Genomic DNA, 19,394 nt, shown 5'->3' on the forward strand with positions numbered 1-19,394 from the left:
ACCAACACACCCCATCCCATCCCCGCCCCCTTCGTGCGTCCCGGTGGGCCCGGATCTGCAAGATCTGGGCTAGTGGCTTTGGCTGCTGCGGGCGGATTAGGTCTGAGCGGATTAGAGCCTGGGCCGTCGGATTCGCCCCTTTTCCAGGCTTCGCCAACGCCCCCAGGCCCTCGTGGGGGTCAGTGGGAGCGTAGACCCTTCCCCGCATGGCACACCGGATTGACCCAGAAATCTGACAGGCTGGTGCGACCCGGAGTAGGGGCACTTCCACTGCGGGCTTGGGCTGCAGCCCTGCCGCTCCTCCGTGCCCCGCCCCGAGTCTGCGGGTGTCTAGGCCTGTGACGTCCCGCCCCCAGCCCGCCGCGTGGTCGCGTGGTCGGGTGGTCGGGTGGGTGGGTTCGCGGGATCAGCCGCCGCCTGCTCCTTCCCCACAGGGTGCCCGCTGCCCTGCCCGAAGGTGGCTCGCCCTGAACCTGTCGGCCGCCGGGGCGCGCGCGCACAGCACCCCGCAACCGTTTGCGCCCGCGTCTTGTGCGCGGGGGTCGGTCGGTGGCCGCGGCAGGCAGCCTGAGGGACCGGCGTCAGCGCTACGTGCTGCGGGGCGGGCGGGGTGGGGGCGGCGCCGAGCGCGGCGGCGGCGGCGGCGGCGGTGGCGCGGGAGGCGGGAGCGGCGGACGCGGCGGCGGCGGTGGTGGTGGCGGCGGCATGCGGCTCGGGCGGCTGCTCGTGCTGCCCACCGCGGGCTGAGGCGGCCGCAACACAGGCGGGCGCGGCGGCCGGGCGAGCCGGGGGCGCAGCCAGCGCGGGGACCGCTCACCGCGGCCGGGGCTCCGTGCCATGGGCCAAGCCGGGGGCGGGGGCCCGGGCTGGGGACCGCCACTCATGCTGCTGTTTCTAGGGGCCGCGCTGGTTCTCGCCGCGGGGGCCGTTCCCGGTAGGTACTGACCGCGAGCTGGGGGGGCCCCAGCGACCCTCGCGCCCCACCCCGGGCCGGGGTCCTGCCGGCCTCGGGCACACAGGTGGAGCCGCACGCGGCGGCCAGGGGGCGGGGCACTGCCTTGCGGCGACCGGGTGGATGGAGAACGCAGACCGCGGTGACCTAGGGGGACGCCGGATGGGGGACAGGCGCGACCACCGCGCCAGAATCCTGGGCGGACCGGAGGAGGGGTCCGTGGGGGCGGGGCTGCAGGTGGTGGGAGTCGTGGGTGCGCGTTCAGGGTGGGGCCATAGGGGTGAGAGTGAGGGTAGGCTGGGGGTCCGTCGCTGACTGGGACTTGTCGGCCAGAGATTTGGAAACCGGGGCGGGGCGAGAGGGGGCGTGGCGAGGGACGCTGAGGCTTGACCTCGGCCTAGGAGAGTGGTCGGGGGGCGGGGTCCCCTCCCTGACGCCCCGCCCCCTCGCCTTCCCGCCCACAGCGCGCGAGGCCGGCGGCGCCGTTGAGGCCAAGGAGCTGAGGAGCGGCCTGGCGCGGGAGCCGCGTGCCAACGCCACGCAGGACGAGGCCAGCCCGCCGGCTGCCGGGGAAGATTCTGAGCCGGGCGCGGTGGTGCCTGAGGAAGCACTGGAGGCGTCGGCTGCAGTGACAGGCACCACCTGGCTGGAGGTTGACAGCCCTGGCCTGGGCGCAGTGACCGCAGAGGTGGGCAGTGGTGACACCCAGGCCCCCCCAGCTACACTGCAGGCCCCCCAGGAGGCCCCTGATCAGTCTACGAAGCCTCCCACCACCTCTGAGGCACCAGAGGCCAGCGGACCACCTTCCCCCACCCCTGAAGACAAGCTGAGCCCAGACCCCGAGCTCCCCAAGGAGAGGCCCTTGGAGGTTTGGCTGAACTTGGGGAGCAGCACACCTGAGCCCCAAGGGTCAGAGCCCCCCTACCCCTTTCAGGGCACGCAGGAGCCCCAGCCTGCCTCCGATATCATTGACATTGACTACTTCGAAGGACTGGACGGGGGGGGTCGTGGCGCTGAGCTGGGGAGCTTCCCGGGGTCACCTGGAACCTCCGAGAGCCACTCTGAGAGCGAGGGAGAGACCCCCTCCTGGAGCCTGCTTGACTTGTACGATGACTTCACCCCCTTTGATGAATCTGATTTCTACCCCACGACGTCCTTCTATGATGACTTGGAGGAAGAGGATGATGAAGAGGAAGAGGACAAGGATGCAGTGGGAGGCGGCGACCTGGGAGAGCCCAACGACCTCATGGGGCCCACTCAGAAGCCTGGTGTGGGGCGCACTCTGGGGTTGGTCCCCGGCAGCAGCATTATCGCCCTCAGACCCCGCCCGGGAGAACCTGGCAGGGACGAAAATGGCACCAAGTGCCGCAATGGCTTCGTGCGACAGAACGGCTCCTGCCGGTCCGTGTGCGACCTCTTCCCCAGCTACTGTCACAATGGCGGCCAGTGCTACCTGGTGGAGAACATAGGGGCCTTCTGCAGGTAAGGTGGCTCCAGGCAGGTGCATGGGGCTTATGGACTCCACCAAGAGGGCCTTGTAACAACTACAAGGGCTAAGAGGCTCACAGGCACACGGGTCTCCAGTCAGCAGTCTAGTCGAAACAGACTTGGGTTTCATTCCGCCAGCTGCACTGCCTGTGGCCTCGTTGCTGGCATGCTCCCTCAGAAATAAGATCTGGCATTTCCTCTAGGTGTGTGTCCTTAACCAGGCCACTCCATTCTTTAGACAGAAAAGTGGGAACTTCCCTGAAGGGCTTTGTTGGCAAGAGCCGTGTGGCAACATGACTGCCCCACAACCCCGCTCTGGAAGGAGAGGCACACTTTACCTCATTGCCCACTACCTCTTTCGCCCACTCTTGCCCTCCTAGGTGGTGTTGCTCTGCAGACAAGCTCCCCTCTTTACCCTGTGAGAGCCAGTGGGTGGGCAGAGTTGGCATCTGCTTGTCTGCCTTATCTCAGGGTCCAGCAGTAGAGCTACACTGCTTTAAGATTCATGTCGCTGCATCCTCAGAGGAGGGTGTGTGTGTGTCCTTTCAGTGTCTCTTCAATATCATTCTTGATGCTTCTTTCTCTTGTTCTCAGTGGGGGTACATGATGGATTCAAGCTTCCTCACTCTTAGTGTTCTAGGAGAGTAACCTGGAGGGCACTGAATGGAGTACCCTTAGCATTGCAGCTTCGGCTGCAGTTGCTTCCCACGAGGCTCTTTTCCATAGTGCTCACAGCATTCAGATGAACTGCGTGCAGTTGCTTCCCAGTCATTGCTGAGAGAAGGGCCTAAGATTAAGAAATGAGGGCAGATTAGGACCCCTAGAAAGATGGAGGATACCCTGTGATCTAGTCTAGAAAGACTATGGGGATGACTGCAGCCTGAGAGCCGTATGCTAAATCATCACCATGTGTATTTTTGGAGGCCTGGCGTCTTCACCTTCAAAGGGAGCTCCCAATCCAAATGTGGAATGTGGAGCCCCTCCTGCCTCTGACAGGCTAGAGACATTCCCAGAATCCTCCCCCACCAGCAGGAAGGTAAGCTTGCCCCGCCTCACTCAACCGCTTGGCTTTGCCGCCCCAGGGCCCCAGCCGCCACTGCCGTCTGTCACTGCCTCAGGAGGGCTTTCCTCCAGGGCCACCGTGGTTCCCTGTGGCTCAGGATCCTACACAGACCTCCCTGCCAGCTGCCTGCACTGGCTGAGTATACCCAGGCCTGGCCACGTGCAGCCTGAACGCTGCTTTTGCATTCCACTCACAGGAGACTGCTGAGCCTGTCGTTGCAGACTGCAGCATGCCTTTGTCTCTGTCACCCTAGCCTGCTGCGGGGGAGAGGTTGGGTGAACGCACAGAGCCGTGGCTTGGCATCCCCAGGGCACTGATGAGGGAGCTCCCACGTGGAGGGGTTCTGCCCTCCCTAGCAGCCCTCCACACACAGTCTCCCCGTGACCCAGAGACTCCAGATGGAAGACAAAAGAAGGATTCCCAGTTAGCCACACCTCCCCATCCTGTCCTGGATGTGGAGCAGCCAACCCTCAAGGGCCTCGTGCCCCTCTGTAGCATCTGCCGACCCCCTGGCACTTTCTGTCCTCCACTATCATGAGGTTTCAGGTCCTCCATTGCCTGCCTCTGCATCCCTCCACGTCTTTCCCTCTTTGAAGCAGCCTGGTTCCCATGGAAACAGCAATGTCATTGGAAGAGCTGGAGCCTGGGAACCGCATCCCCAAGGGCAGGAGAAAGTCACTCCACAAAAGGACTACAGCCCACCCTAAGGGCTGACTCTCCTCATGCTGGCTTCATGGTCCTGCCTCCTAGTAAGGAGACAGGAAGCTTTCCAGGGTTAGGGGGTAAGAAGGGGTGTGTGGCAGAGCTGGGAGAGGAAGACAGCGTCTGTCCATGTGTGTCCTTGTCTGTCCCTGCCTTTTTCTCAGCGTCTGATTAGTCATGTGAGCTTGGGGGGGTGGTGCACAGCAACAAGGTAGGATTGTTGCTGTAGCTTCTTATTCATCTTATTTCCCCTCTATCCTTCGTGGGGAGGCCTGGGCAGGGATGGTCCTGGGAGAATCATGTGGCTGAGCTCACGAAGGCCACGCTCAGTCACCTGATGCTCATGAAACTATGAGCCTGCCTGCACCTCAGCTGCCTGCTTCATACCATGGCCTTCAGGGCTAGAATGTCTGGGAGGTTGGGGCAGGGATGCCACCTAGACGGTCTGGACAGGCCTGGGGTATTGCAATTCCCTAAGAGTGGTTCCAGGAGCAGGCTGTTGAGCAAAGCACTGGGACCCGTGGGACAGGGCCCAGGTCTTTGCTGTGGCTACCCTGCAACCCCCAGATCCACACTGCCAGGGGAATCTCACACTGTTGCTGCTGCAGGTGTAACACGCAGGACTATATCTGGCACAAGGGGATGCGCTGCGAGTCCATCATCACCGACTTCCAGGTGATGTGCGTGGCCATCGGCTCGGCCGCGCTTGTGCTGCTCCTGCTCTTCATGATGACGGTGTTCTTCGCCAAGAAGCTGTACCTGCTCAAGACAGAGAACACAAAGCTGCGGAGAACCAAGTGAGTCTGGGCCGCTGGCCTCGCTTGGCAAGAAGGCACCCTGACACCCGGGTCCCAGGGACGTTGGTCAGGGAGATTCCTGACCCCTTGCTCCCATGCCCTAGCTGTCTCATCGGTGCTAAAGAGCAGAAGGTTATCAAGCGTACCCATCCCTACACAGAATGCACTAGAATCACAGCCTGAGGCAACACCCCTGTCCAGGGGGGCATTTCCCACCGCAACCCCTAGATACTCCCACCCACCCCTCTGGAGAAAGAGGGTATTTAAAGCAAGAACAGCCAGCAAGCAGCAACTCCTGGCTCTCACCTCCCAAGCAAGCTCCCATCCTGCCCCAGCTGCCTGGTCCCACCGCTCATACCAGCATCCCTGGTCTACAGCTTGTGGCCAGTGAATTTGCTCACAGATCAGCGTGCAGTACCCCATCTCCCTCGAATCTACTGTCACTCAGGAGTAACTCCCACTCGGAATGGTGAGGAGCAAGGAATGGCACCACACTGTGCGTGGCAGCCCTCCATCCAAACAGAACTGCTTCTTATGCCATGGGTTTTAAGAGCCCTGTGGGGATGGGGGTCCTAGGATTTCATTTCTGCTTGTCCCTTAGCTGAGCAGTGCCTGTTAGGTGCCCACATGAAGTTGGTAAGCACTTGCCCTCTACCTCTAGATACCTTAGCTACCCTCCATGTGACCTTACACACTGAGAAAGAATCACTCTATCCCCATCCCCCTCACACACAAAAGTAGAAAGCCTATCTAAAGTGTCACAGGCATCACAAAAGGAAGAAATTGGAGTTCCCAACCCCACAAACAATTTATGCAGGATTGTGTGCCCCATCCCACCCAGCCGTCCCTCCTTTTCAGCCTGCCGCCTCCAGTTTATCCCCTCCCCCTGACCTGGGGCTCCCTCCAGTGAGTGCAACTGCAGGACGGGGCCACGTCCTGGAAAGAGGACAAAACACCATCTGTTGCTCCTTTGCTGGCAGAGCCTCTCAGTGTGCAGGCACTGGCGGGCTCTCTGTGGGGGCCCCCTCCACTCCCCAGCTAACGGACGCGCATCGCCATTGTGCATGTGCACTGAGGTGGGGGCTGCGACTGTACACGTGATGGTGGCAGTCTCACACACACACGCACGGGGATCCTCCTTCCTACACCAAGGGGGGGGGGTGAGCATGGGTATGCGGGGTTGGGAGGTAACTGCTACCAGTCCAGTAGGGTGGGTAGACAAGGAGCAGCTGCCTAGTGAGTTGGAGAAGCAGGAGATATGGCTGCAGGGCCTCCCCTGCCCCAGCCTCCTGTGGTTCCCTTTGCTGGCCACCTTTGCCCTCCATGGGCTTCCTTTCTCTCCTGTGCATGTGTGGTTATGCTGCCCATGTGCCCAACACAGTTCAGAGGCTGCTGCAGTATGTTGATTCTAAAGTGTACCTATTTTCTCACCAGTTAACATTCTGAAATCGGATCGCATCTGACAGTTGTTTGGCATGTTGCAATCAGTGTCGGCCAGATGGTAGACTTGATGCAGTTGGCATCGCCTGGCGTGCACCAGGCGTGGTCATAGCTGCTCATATCACTGTCAGTTCTGTTATCCAAAGTCTAAATGAGTGACTCCTGGTGTGTCACTCAAAGAGGGGACAAGAAGCCACTGGATTATGGACTCAGTGACAGAAGCTTCCTTCTTAATGCCACATCAAATAATGGTGCATCCCAGGACCCTGTGGCACTTGATGAAACTGCAGCATTGAGCCACAGAGCTGAGGTGTTCACTCCCACCGGGCTTTATCACTGTCATCTCACTGACGTTCCTTCTCCTCTTCTCCCCTCTGTCCGACCAGCAAATTCCGGACCCCGTCTGAGCTGCACAATGACAACTTCTCCCTCTCCACCATTGCCGAGGGCTCTCACCCAAACGTAAGGAAACGTTGCGACACCCTCCTCCTCCCCATCCCACCCTCTCCCCCATGCTCCCTCCCCACATGCCAGGGCCTGAACGCACCATGATTCACGTTATCTGTCAGGGAACCTGTCTTTTCCATGTCTCGCTTCGTGCGTGTCTCAGCCCCATCCCAGCCTGCCTGTGTGTCTCAGGTCTGGTTCCATGGCAAACCTTTCCAGGGCATCTCCAAAGGTCAGCTAAGGGCAGTGAAGGTGTAAGCCCCTTGGCTGACCTGTCGCTTCTTAGACAAGCAGTTGAGTGGGGGAAGGGGAGCCAGAGAAGACCTTGATCCAGGACGCATCACGTGCGCTGCACAAGTCTGACTGTGGTGTCTTTGACCTTCCATACCCAGAAGCAGATCGCTGGCTCTCCTTTCCGGGGCATTCCCTGATAGTCACTAAAGCCCAACAGGCAGTTGCTCTTTCAGAAAGGGTGGGGGAAATAACCCCTAGGTCTTGATGCTCTTGGAGGACCCTAAAAGCTAACAGGTGAGGGCTGAGTGACCATAAATCCCACTGAAATCCAATGGAAGCTCCCACTAGACTATCTGAAAACCACGGCCCAGGGTGTTGCCTGGAGCAAAGAATTTAAAAACAGAGATCTGTCCAAACCCTGTCCTCACCCTGCCAAGACATGGGCATGTGAATTCCACATCCCAAGAATTCTGCCCACAGTACAGGCCCCATGCCACAGGGTAAAAGTGTGATTATACAAGCAGTTATTACACACGTAAGGGAGTTGAACAGATGTGCTTGCTTCGGCAGCACATATACTAAAAGGGAGTTTAACAGAGACCCCAGACTGAAAAAAAATGGCATTTAAGGAGCAATTTCTGAAGTTCTTTGAAATAAGAGACCCTAGAATGTCAGAGCCCACAGAGGCCTCAACAGGCTTCAGATTCGTCCTGTCCAGTGGGAAAGATGTGCAAAGGAGAAACGTTTTAACTCTGTGCCATCCACCACAGCTGCCACCAGCTCTGCACTAGCTTTGGTGCAGGGCTCTCAAGTGCTCGGCCAGTGCCTGGTGCCTCCCGTGCTGAACAGTGCATGTCTGGCCCATTGTTGTTTGCCCCTTGTTCGTTTTGTTTTTGAGGTTCGTTCATTCACCTGTAAATCAGAGTTACAGAGAGAAAGATATTCCATCTGCTAGCTCACTCCCCAGAAGGCTGTGATGGCCAGCCAAGAGCTTCATCTGGGTCTGCCACACAGGTAGTGGGGGCCCAAACACTCGGACCATCATCCGCTGCTTTTCCTAGGCCATTAGCAGGGAGCTGGTTAGGAAGTGGAGTCGCTGAGACAGGAGCCATCACCCACAGGCAGTGGCTTTACATGCAGTGCCACAGCACTGTCCCCCACTGTCATTTATTTACTGATGAAGAAACTGTAGCCCCAGGAGAGGAAGGAGAAACTAACAGTGCATGTGGCCTTATTCACCAAACTCCAGACGAGGAACAGGTGGCCTGGTGGAGGAGGAGAGAGATCATAGCAAATATGAAATATGAGATATAAACTTGAGCTGTTTTATTTTTAAATCTTTGATATGAAGAGCAGGAAGAAAACAGGTTGTTTCACTTGGTATGTCCCCCAAAATTAGTGATTTTGAGATCATAAACAAGGACACAAGATGTCTTACAGACTTCATAGTCAATAACCACAATTATTAGTCCCTGAGGATATGGACTCCCGGAGGGCAGAGCACAGTCCCACTCATGCCCGCATGCTGCGTGCTGCCTTCTGTGGCCGCAAAGCCCTACAGCACTTGCTGGCTCTCCCAGTTTCATAGGGAGCGAGGTACACATCCTGGAACACCCCAAGGACAGAGCAGAGCAGCAAGTGGTCAGCCAGGATGGACACGTTCTGGGAAGCAGACTGTGAGACTGTCCAGGCAGCACACAGGCTTGACCATCCCTCGGGGAGGTGGCAAGAACAGGTGTCACTGGTCTCCTAGCTTCTCCCCCCACCCTCGAGTCTCAGAGAGCCTCCAGTGCTCCCTATAACACAGCACCCGAGTAAACAAATGACTTCCTCACCCAGCGTTCTATGTTCTGGATGCTCCACCTCCCTCTCTGATCCCCTCCACCTAACCTTCAGCTCAGACCTGGTCACCTTCAGCATCTTGCAGGGATCTGCAGTTAGCATGGTTACCACTTGATGGTGGATTCCCACCCACTGCAGCAGCCAGCACTCTGGCTTGCCTGGTCTCTTCTAGGTGGTGCTAACAGAAAACAGGGAGTAAGGAAAGCTTGATCAAGTCAAGGGGCAGCAGTGTGGAGTCCATGCTTCATCCTTCCCTCTGTCCTCCCTGCCCAAATCCCTTCCTGCTGTCCCCTGCAGATCTGAAGGACTTGTTTCTCCCTACCCTCTCACCCCAAGTAGATTGAGCATGCTCCTACCATAATCTCTCCCAGCTACCCCGTGAGAAAGATTTACAATGAAAGACTTTGCTGTGGCCAAGGAGGGGTCAGGTTTGGGAATCTGTGTCACAGGCTGCCACTCTCCTCCCGCTTAGCGCCAAGGGGCCACGTGCTGGCCAAACTTGTATGGGAGTCCTTGGTGTAGCTGAGCAGGTGAGAGTGAGCAAAGTGTGAGCAGTCACCCCACCTGCCATGGGTCCAGATGGCCAGCTGCCCTGCAGAGGGGTCGGGATGGGAGGGGTTGTGCTGGATGATGTGAGTCCCCCGGAGAGGGGACAGGCCTTCCTAGGGCTTCTCCAGAGTGTCCCTTAGAGCTCTCCCTCTCTCTTTTTCTTTCCGCTGAAATCTCACTCTCCAGATTCAGCTTCAAGATGTGTCTGGTGCGGTACTGTAGGGTTTGCACCTAGAAACCTGGGGATCCAGGGCTGAGTCCCAGTTACCCCCTGGGTTGAAGGGTCCCCTCACGTGGCTGGAGCATGTACTGGAAGCAGGGCAGGGAAAAGGGGAAGCAATTCTGATTCTGTAGCAGCTCCTGGGATGCAGGCCAGACATTGGCCTGGCCCCCTGGTGACCAAGTACTTCTGCCAAGTCAGAAACAGATGGGTCCCCTGCTGTGAGATTCAGCAACCCTGGACTTACAAGGATGAAGATCAGCTCCGGGTGGGAGGCAGGGGGTGAGGAAGGACTCCCTCCCCAGTACTGTTTGCAGAAGGCCCCTGGCTCGTCACCCAGTGGCTCATGTACATGTCTATTCACTTGGCCACTGCTTGCCCCTGAGGGCAGTTCCTCATGCGTGTAAATCCTGTGAGCCTGAAATCCACCTTCCTGGCATCCTGGCTCCTGTGCCCAGGTCCTTGAGGCCTTGGGCTCTGGGGGACATTTCCCAGAGCCCCTGGTGCCCTGAGGAGTCTGGGACGCCAGAGGTGGTATGGAGGAGGTTACCTTGAGGAACACAAAAGCAGGTTGTTTGCTGGGAGGAGGAGGAGAGGGGAGCCTCCTCTTGCTTTGACCAGGTTTTGGGATGATTCAGAGCACACACACACACCCCACCAAAGATCTTGAGTAGATCCCATGCCCAGGGCCTTCCCCAAATGGTGCAGAAGACGCAGAACAAAGAGGACCGTTCCTCTTCCTCCTTCTCTTTCCACAAAATAACCATGTGCATGTGTGTGTGTGTGTGTGTGTGCAGGTACATACCTGTGTCCTCATGTTTTACAACTCAGTGAGGGTTATCTACATGTTCTGCTCCTTAATACAGAGATCTTGGCCGTCTCAGCACATTTGGGTCACTGTCACCATGCAGCTTTTCCCAGCTGTCCCACAAGCTGTGACTGACCTGTCAAGCACTCCTGCAGCAGGCTGGGTGCAGCTGCCAGGCCTGCAGCCTACCTTAGTTCTCCCCAGACCTCAGTTCCTCTTCTTCGGAACAGAGAGCCCCATATCCCCCTGTGGTCTGCAATCCTGAAACTCTGAAGACTCTCTCTGCTGAGTCTGGGCCACTGGATAAATTTTGGGTGAGGACGGGGCGGGCAGGCAGGGCGCAGGTGAGTGATTTCTATACTTGGAGAACTTTGCTGGACAGCCCTCGCCACCTGCGTGAGCAGCCTGGGGTCCATCCATCCGTCCTTTCTTCCTTCCTTCCTTCCTTCCTTCCTTCCTTCCTTCCTTCCTTCCTTCCTTCCTTTCTTTATTTTAAAGATTTAATTATTTTCATTGGAAAGTCAGATATACACAGAGGAGGAGAGACAGAGAGGAAGATCTTCCATCTGATGATTCACTCCTCAAGTGGCCGCAACGGCCAGTGCTGCACTGATCCGAAGCCAGAAGCCAGGAGCTTCTTTCTGGGTCTCCCACGCGGGTGCAGGGTCCCAATGTTCTGGGCCGTCCTTGACTGCTTTCCCAGGCCACAAGCAGGGAGCTGAATGAAAAGTGGAGCTGCCGGGATTAGAACTGGTGCCCATATGGGATCCTGTCACATTCAAAGTGAGGACTTTAGACACTAGGCCACGGCACCGGGCCCCCCTACTTTCTTTGTAACCCATCACTACCCTCACTCCAAACAGTCATGGACCAAACTCAGTAGCAGGCAGCACAGACAGGAGCTCCAGCCCAGCTTATGCCCGCCCCAACCCCTGCACCCCAGGACCTCAAGCCCAGAGATTCTGCTAGGTTCTGAAGGTGACTAGTTAGAGGTAGGGGTAGCCTGAACTGATAGATAGGGTGTCCGCCACCCATCCGAAATCTGTCCAAGTGGCTACACAAGCTCAGCAATGGTTCCAGGCACTTAGAACACTTAGGACAGTGGTTAGGACAACTGCCACCACCGCCGACCCATTCTGAGGGTCCCCAGAGAGCAGTGAGGCAGGATTTGCTACCAGAGTTCTCTGGGTGGCCAGAATGTGGGATTGGAGGACTGAGTGCTTGTGTAGCAGATTTGGGTGCATGGGGGTCCTGAGACCAGGGGACATGGGAGTGGGCCAAGAAATAGCCATGAGTGTCCCATGCAGCATCCGCCAGCTAGGATCACTCTGGCTTCAATTAAGAAAGCACTTTCTTTGTTAGCATGTTTCGGCAGGTGCAGTTTTGATGGTGGGCGGCTCCCATGCCTGGGTCTCTTTTGAGGGAATGTGTAGCTGCTGTGGGGGTTGGGGAGCCCTAGCTTTGATCCAAGCAGCTCTGCACTTAGCATCAGCCTGATGTGTGTGCCACTGTATACGCTGACAAGAAGTGTTTCTCAACCAAGGTTTTCTTTTAGTTTCTGTTTGGTTTATTGGAGAGGCAGACAGAGAGAGAGAGAGAAATCTCACCCCTGTTATTCACTTCCTAAATGTCCAGAACAGTCCCTGGCTGGAGCCAAAGCTGATGAGTCAGAAACTCAATGCAAATATCCCACACGGGTGTGGGGCAGGAGCCCAACCACTTGTGGGCCCCCAGAGTCCACATTAGCGAGAAGCTGGGAGTCAAGAGCTGGAACTGAAGGGCTCCTGTGTGGAATGTGAGCATCCCAGCTGCTAGGCCAGTCGCCAGCCTCTGACCGGAGAGTGTAGAGGGGCCAGGGCCAGGCACCACAGGGACTGTTTTTGTCTCTTCGGCCTCTGTTCTGGGACTGGCCCAAATTAAAGGCCACTCTCAGGTTGTCATCCTTATCTGGCATTGCTTTTAAGTAAGACTTTCCTAAAAGTAGCTGCCAATGAATTCCCTTGGTTATTTTGGGTTCATTCACAGCTCAGACGTCTTTTGTTTTTCCTCCCAGTTTTGCTTTCTTTCACCCAGAGGGAAAACCCAGGCTGGGGAACTGACATTGTGGCACAGTGGGTTAAGCGACTGCCTGAATACCCTGACATCCATATCAGCATATTGGTTTAAGTCCCAGCTGCTTCACTTCCCATCCAGCTCCCTGCCAATGTGCCTGGAAAGTTGGCTGAAATGCTTGGGCTCCTGCCACTTATGAAGGCAACCCAGTTGGAGCTCCAGGCTCCTGGCTTCAGCCCAGTCCAGCCATGACCACTGCAGCCATTTAGGGAGTGAACTAGCAGATGGAACATCTCTTTCTCACCTGCTGTATGTGTCTCTGCTGTCATTCTGACTTTAAAAACGAAATAAATCAGGCCCGGCACGATAGCGTAGTGGTTAAAGTCCTCACCTTGAACATGCCAGGATCCCATATGGACGCTGTTTCTAATCCTGGCAGTTCCACTTCCCATCCAGCTCCCTGCTTGTGGCCGGGGAAAGCAGTCAAGGATGGCCCAGAGCATTCGGACCCTGCACCAACATGGGAGATCTGGAAAGAAGTTCTGGCTCCTGGCTTCAAATCAGCACAGTACCGGCTGTTGCGGCCACTTGGGAAGTGAATCATCTGGTGGAAGATCTTCCTCTCTGTTTCTCCTCCTCTCTGTACATCTGCCTTTCCAATAAAATGAATAAATCTTTAAAAAAAATGAAATAAATCTCGTAGCTAGAAAGGAAGGAAGGGGAAGGGAGGGAGAAAAAAAGAAAAAGAAAACCTGGGTTATTCTTTGATTGCTGTCCTTTTGTCTTCCCCCATTCTCCCTCCCCTACTTGTATCCCCTTCCAGGATGACCCTAGTGCACCCCACAAAATCCAGGAGGCACTCAAGTCCTGCCTGAAAGAGGAGGAGTCATTTAACATCCAGAACTCCACATCGCCCAAACTTGAGGGCGGCAAAGGTGACCAGGTGGACTTGGAGGTGAACTGTCTTCAGAACAATCTAACCTAAAACAAGATAGAGCGAGGGGAGAGAGGAAGCTGGGGCGGGGCGGCGGGGGTGGGGGAATGGGGCAAGGGACCGATGGTGTTCTCTTGTACAGAGTCTATTTCTTGTAACCATTTGTTAAAACTCTTTCCTTTTTTTCTGGTTTCATGGCATGCATTGATTGTATTTTATACAGGAGGTGGGAGGGGGAGGGAAAACCCACATACTCAAAATAAGCAAAGAAACGGAACAGAATTGCATACGCTGGATTGTTTTGTCTGTGCTGTCTGTACATGGCTCCTGCCAACGTGATTTCTAAACCTATGCTGTTATTCAACTGACTTTTTTTTTTTGTATTTTGACCCACCTTTTTTTGAAATACCAGTTTAAAACAAAACAAGTTCTTGAAATAAAACTTTTTAAAAAGCTACCATGTCCTCCCCATTGCCGCCAGTTGACACTGTAGCCCTCGCATCCCCGTAGCCCTTGCTTCCCCTAAGACATGCCCGTAGACACGTTAGGACCCTCAAAGATGACATGTGAGCCAGGGCTGGTGTGGCTGAATGTGTTGGCAGTGTGTGTTCCCATGCCACCAGGCTGGGTTTCCCGAGCGAGCAGCTTGTCCAGGCTTGTGAGCAGCTGTCGGACAACTCACCATGACCCCACATGGAGAGAGAGCAAGCCATTTTCCCTTCATGATGGGACACTGATTATTAACACTTCATGTCACCTTAACTCGGCTCCTAACAGGCCCTGTCCCCAGCAGTCACCCTGAACTGTGGGGATGAAGTTCAGTCCGAAACAGCCTGCTTCATCCGTCATGAAAGACATGTAGTCCTTCCTTCATACATATTAAATATGTAGGAACACTGGATGGATGAGATGGATTCCCCATCCTCAAACAATTAACAGTCTGCTTGAGAAACCAACTTTGAAATGAGGGTATGCACAGTCAAGGGAGTTGGACAGAGCTGGAGGGGCGGGCTGCTTGGGATGCTACCATCTGATATCAAAGTGCCGGGGTCCAAATCCTCACTCCATTTCTGATTGAAGTTTCCTGCTCGTGCACGCCCTGGGAGGCAGCAGATGATGATTCAAATACTTGAGTCCCTGCTACCCTTATGGGAGTCCTTGATTCAGTTCTGAGCTCCTGGCTGTGGTGTGGTCCAGCCCCAGCTGTGGTGGGCATTTATAGAGTGAATCAAATGATACGAGATTTTTCTTGGAAGGGCCTGTGGAATGGGGATAGCACCAGCAAGGGCGTGCAGGGACATGGGGTCTCACGCCCAAGGAGGCAGAGCGAACCTCGAGAGTTCCCCACTTGCTTGATCTCGGGCCAGGGAGTGAAGGGAGGAGGGAATGATAGGTTAGCATGCTGGTGTGGTGTGCTGTAAGGAGTGGGGTCCCAGGCCAGCACATGAGCCAGGAGCTTAGGTCCCTAGTGGGTAGGCAGAACTCCAGGCCAGCACACCACATCACTGAAAGACTGGGCTGGGAGACCCATGTACCCCTGGGTGCAGGGACTGTGAATTTCCTAGGGAAGGAGGAGGTATGGGGATATATGGGAGGAAGGTCTGCTGAGGGAGTATGTTGCAAGTGAGGAATGATTTCTGGGGGATTTTCATTAACAAGGCCACTGCACTTGCAGGTAAGCAAGGGGAAGCAAGGGGAAGCAAGGCTTGGTTAAGAACTGGGCATGGTGATGGGCTGAGCTAGACATGACCATGGAACCCTCCAATACACATGGGTATTGGGGCTGGGAATAAGCCAGACTGGTCCAGGCTGCAGCACCTGCAGTTACACCCAAGAATAGGGTGTGGGGAAGGCTGGGTCACAGTATCCACCAGCTTACCCAAAGACTGAGACAGAGAGGGCAGACTATGCTGGGTAAGGGCCTGGCACCTGCTGATACATGTGAGATCTAGGTCTGAGAGTTTGTCCTGGTGGGGGAACTTAGGCTGTGGCTTCCACTGGTGAGCATGTGATTCAGGTCTGGGTTTTGGTCAAGCCAGATAAGGCAGCTCCACTTGTTGGCAAGTGCTTAGGTTGGTTCTGGGGCAGGCCAGGTGGGGCCACCATACTGGCATGTGCAGGAGCCATGCTGGAGTGTGAGCCATGCTGGACTAGGCTAGCCACCTACTGGTTTGCATGAAAGCCAGGGATGGGGCAGACTGGGCAGGGCTAGGCTGGAGCACCCACCAGTAATAGTTGGGACTGGGGGTGGGCTTGGATAAGCCAACCTGCAGCATCCAATAGTCGACGCCAAGACAGGTGATGGGCTATGTTGGGCTGGGTCAGAGCAGCCACTGGCATGTGCAAGATCTGTGGCTGGGATCTAAAGGGAAACCTCAGCTGGGTAATGGTTCCCACTGGTGAGCAGGAGAGCCAGAATGGAGTGGTGATCTGGGCTGGGCATGACTGCAGTATCCTCAGTATGGGTATGCACTGGGTCTGGGGTATGGCAGGTTGGGCTAGATAGACTCCAGCACCCACTGGTGCTCACAAGAGCCAGGATGAGTGTAGAATGGAATGGGCTAGGTCTTGGCATCTGTTGAACCACACAAGAGCTAGGTCTTGGGGTGGACCAGGCATGGCTCAGCTATAGCACATAGCAGTAAGAGCCAGAATGGCTGTAGACCAATTAGGTAAAGCCATTATTCTTGCCAGGACAGGAGGTGGGCCAAGTCAGGTTGGGCCAAGCACCCATCAGTGTGCTCAAGATCTGCCATTGAGAGATCTTATGGAGGAGCTTGAGGAACTCCTCTATCAGGACACAGTCCCTACAAGTGCACACAAGAATCAAGGCTGGCAGCAACCCAGACCATGCCAGGTTACAATACTTGCCAACATACATGTGGGTCAGGTCTGAGGGTTGGCCAGGTTAGGTCAGTTCATAACACCCACTGGGAGATCTAAGAACCAGGACAGGGGCAAGACAGGCCAGTTGAACTGCAACACCAGCCAGTTCACATTAGGGCTGGGACTGGGGGCTGGCTGGGCTGGGTTAGGTTCAAACACCTACCAGCAAGAGCTGGAACTAGGGGTGGGGTGGGCTGGGCCAAGCCAGGCTACAGCACCCAACAGCAAATGCCAATGTGAGATGGGCCGTGCAGACTGGGCTGCAGTATCCACCAGTACATGTAAGCCCTGGCGGGGGAAGGGGTAGCCAGGTAGGGGGGCTTCAGGGGCTCCCTTGCTGGGCCGCTGTTCCTGCAAATGAGAGTGAGAACTAGGACCAGTGGCAAACAAGGCTAGGCAGTGCTACAACACCCATTGGCCTGCATGTGAGCTGATTTAGGGGCAAAGCTAGGCTAGGCTAAGCGACTGTATCCACTGGTGCATGCATGGACCAGATTTAAGGGTAGACTGGTTGGGTCTTACTACAGCATCAGCTGGCAAGTGCTGGGACAGGGGCAAGTCCTGTCAAGCTAAACTGCAGAGCCACCTGGAAAGTGCAGGATCCGGGGCTGGGAATAGACCTGTTGGGGAAACTATGGGCACTTCTCTGGTGGGCTGTAGCTCCTGCGGGTGAGCATGAGAACCAGGACTGGGGGTGGACCTGGCTAGACAGCATAAGTGTGAGCTGGATAGTAGTGTTGGTTGAACTGAGCTAGGCTGCAACACCCATTGGTGTGTACAAAAACAATGGGATGCAGGACAGACTGGACCAGTCTGCTGTACATACCAGCATGTGCAGGAACCAGAACTGGGAGTGGGCTTGGTAGGGGTTATTGGGAGTCACTCTGCCTGGGCTGCAGTTCCCACTGGTGTATATGATACCTGAGTGTGTGGTAGGCAGGGTTGGGCTGGGCCACAGCATCCACTGGTTTGCATATGAGATGGGGCTGGGGACAAAACTGACCCAGCCTGTGTGTAGGCTGATGTGGGTGATGGACTGAGCCAGACCCTGCACCACCTAGCATACACAAGAGTTATGTCTGGGGTTACCTCAGATAGTGTTTTTTGGGGACCCCCCTGAACTGAACTACTGGACTCAGAACTCCAGTCATAGGGGACATCACAGGATCTGTGGTCTGACCATGGAGTGTGTGTATCAGAACTGGGCCTCCTCTGTTGCTAAGGCTGTGCAGTGGACAGCATGCCCAGATACACATGGGGAACATGGCAGTCCACTGGGGCCTGCAGAGGACATCTAGCTGCATCTTCAGCACTATGCCAAATGCTCACCCTAAATCTGGATGTTGAAAGATGAGGATGGGTTTTCCAGGATGAACAGAGGGAAGAGGGCAGTGGAGGCAGAGGTAGAACACGTAGGAAAATATTGCTCTGTAGGAGAGATTGTGTGCAGAGGTGTTAAAGGACAAATTGCCAAGGACTTTTGCTTGGCTCTGAGGCCAGGGTTGAAGCAGGGCATTGGTGAAGGTATGCTGGAGGCAGTCTAGGCAAGGTGTGGGGACTGGGCCACAGATAGGGCAGCATTCAGGCAGCCAAATGTGCCAACCTGGGGAGAGTTTTGTCGATATTTTGTATTTGCTCGGTCTTCAGTAATTCCAGGATGGAGTCGCTGGGTGTTGGCTCTCTGACTGCAGCTGGTTGTCTGTCAGTTATATTCTCAAGTGCTCCATTGTCTTCTGTTTTTTTCTTTCTTTTTAAAAAGATTTAATTTTTATTGTGAAGTCAGATATACAAAGAGGAGGAGAGACAGAGAGGAAGATCTTCTGTCCAATGAGTCACTCCCCAAGTGACCACAACGGCTGGTGCTGCACCCATCCGAAGCCAGGAACCAGGAACCTCCTCCACGTCTCCCACGTGGGTGCAGGGTCCCAAAGCTTTGGGCCATCCTCTACTGCTTTCCCAGGCCACAAGCAGAGAGCTTGATGGGATTAGAACCGGCACCCATATGGGATCCTGGAGCATTCAAGGTGAGGACTTTAGCCACTAGGCCACTGCATCAGGCCCGTCTTTTATTTTCTGCTGAACTTGGTATAGGGGCTAAGTATCCCTCATCAGAAATGCCTGGGACTGGAAATGTTTGGGCCATTTTGGGATTCTGGAATATTTGCATATACATAGAGAGGTATCTTGAGGATGGTCTCAACACAAAATTCATACACCTTGGACTCACAGCCTGAGGTAATTTTAGCCCATATTTCTCGTGCACCTGTGTTTTGACTGACTTGCCAGGTGAATTCAGGTGTGGAGTTTTTCACTAGTGACATCATGTCATCTTTCAAAAGTTTTTCAGACTTTGGAGTACTCTAAGTTTTCAAGTTAGAAATGGTCTACTTACGTTTGGGAAGTTTTATTGTATTAAAATATTTTGAGGTATAGTATAATTTTTTCCTTTAGAGATTTTTTTTTTTAACTTTCATTTATTTGAAAAGAACAACAGAAAAAGGGAATGACACAGAGGGAGCTCTTCCATCCACTGGTTCACTCTCCACATGGCCACCAATGCGCAAGACTAGAGCAAACTGAAGCCAGGAGCTTGGAGTCTCCTGGGTCTCCCACGTGGTGGGTGGGGGGCAGGAGCCCAAGTACTTGGGCCATATTCTGCTGCTTTCCCAAAGGCGTTAGCAGAACTGGATCAGGAAACAGAACTAGAGCTCCAAGTGGTGGCTTAACACACTGTGCCACAGTGCCAACCTCTAGAGAGGGTTTTTATCTCCTTCCATCAGGTGCCTGAAGGCCCTGGGACTGCATTTATCCTGTTTGAAGCTGCTGACTTTCTATTCTACTGAGCCCAAACTAGAGACCCACCAGACTACTCAGGAGCTAAAGGCTGGATTCTATTCCTCCCTAACCCTGGAGCAAATAGTCAAAGTCCCCAATAGCCGGTGGTTTGGCTGGGCCCTACTTCTGGTACACCTGTGCTCCT

At 55.1% G+C, this 19,394-nt stretch overlaps 1 protein-coding gene across 1 annotated transcript; it reads left to right on the top strand.

Moving 5' to 3' along the window:
- Positions 1-696: 696 nt before the first annotated feature.
- On the top strand, positions 697-13,985 carry CSPG5 (chondroitin sulfate proteoglycan 5). The gene is made up of 5 exons (XM_004581427.2): positions 697-934; positions 1,417-2,434; positions 4,814-5,002; positions 6,829-6,904; positions 13,418-13,985. Exons 1-5 carry the CDS (start codon positions 838-840, stop codon positions 13,577-13,579), a joined length of 1,542 nt encoding a protein of 513 aa, XP_004581484.2. The 5' UTR covers positions 697-837; the 3' UTR covers positions 13,580-13,985.
- The last annotated feature ends 5,409 nt before the right edge of the window (positions 13,986-19,394 follow it).

This window comes from Ochotona princeps, chromosome 21, assembly GCF_030435755.1.
Source record: "Ochotona princeps isolate mOchPri1 chromosome 21, mOchPri1.hap1, whole genome shotgun sequence".
NCBI classification, from domain to species: domain Eukaryota; kingdom Metazoa; phylum Chordata; class Mammalia; order Lagomorpha; family Ochotonidae; genus Ochotona; species Ochotona princeps.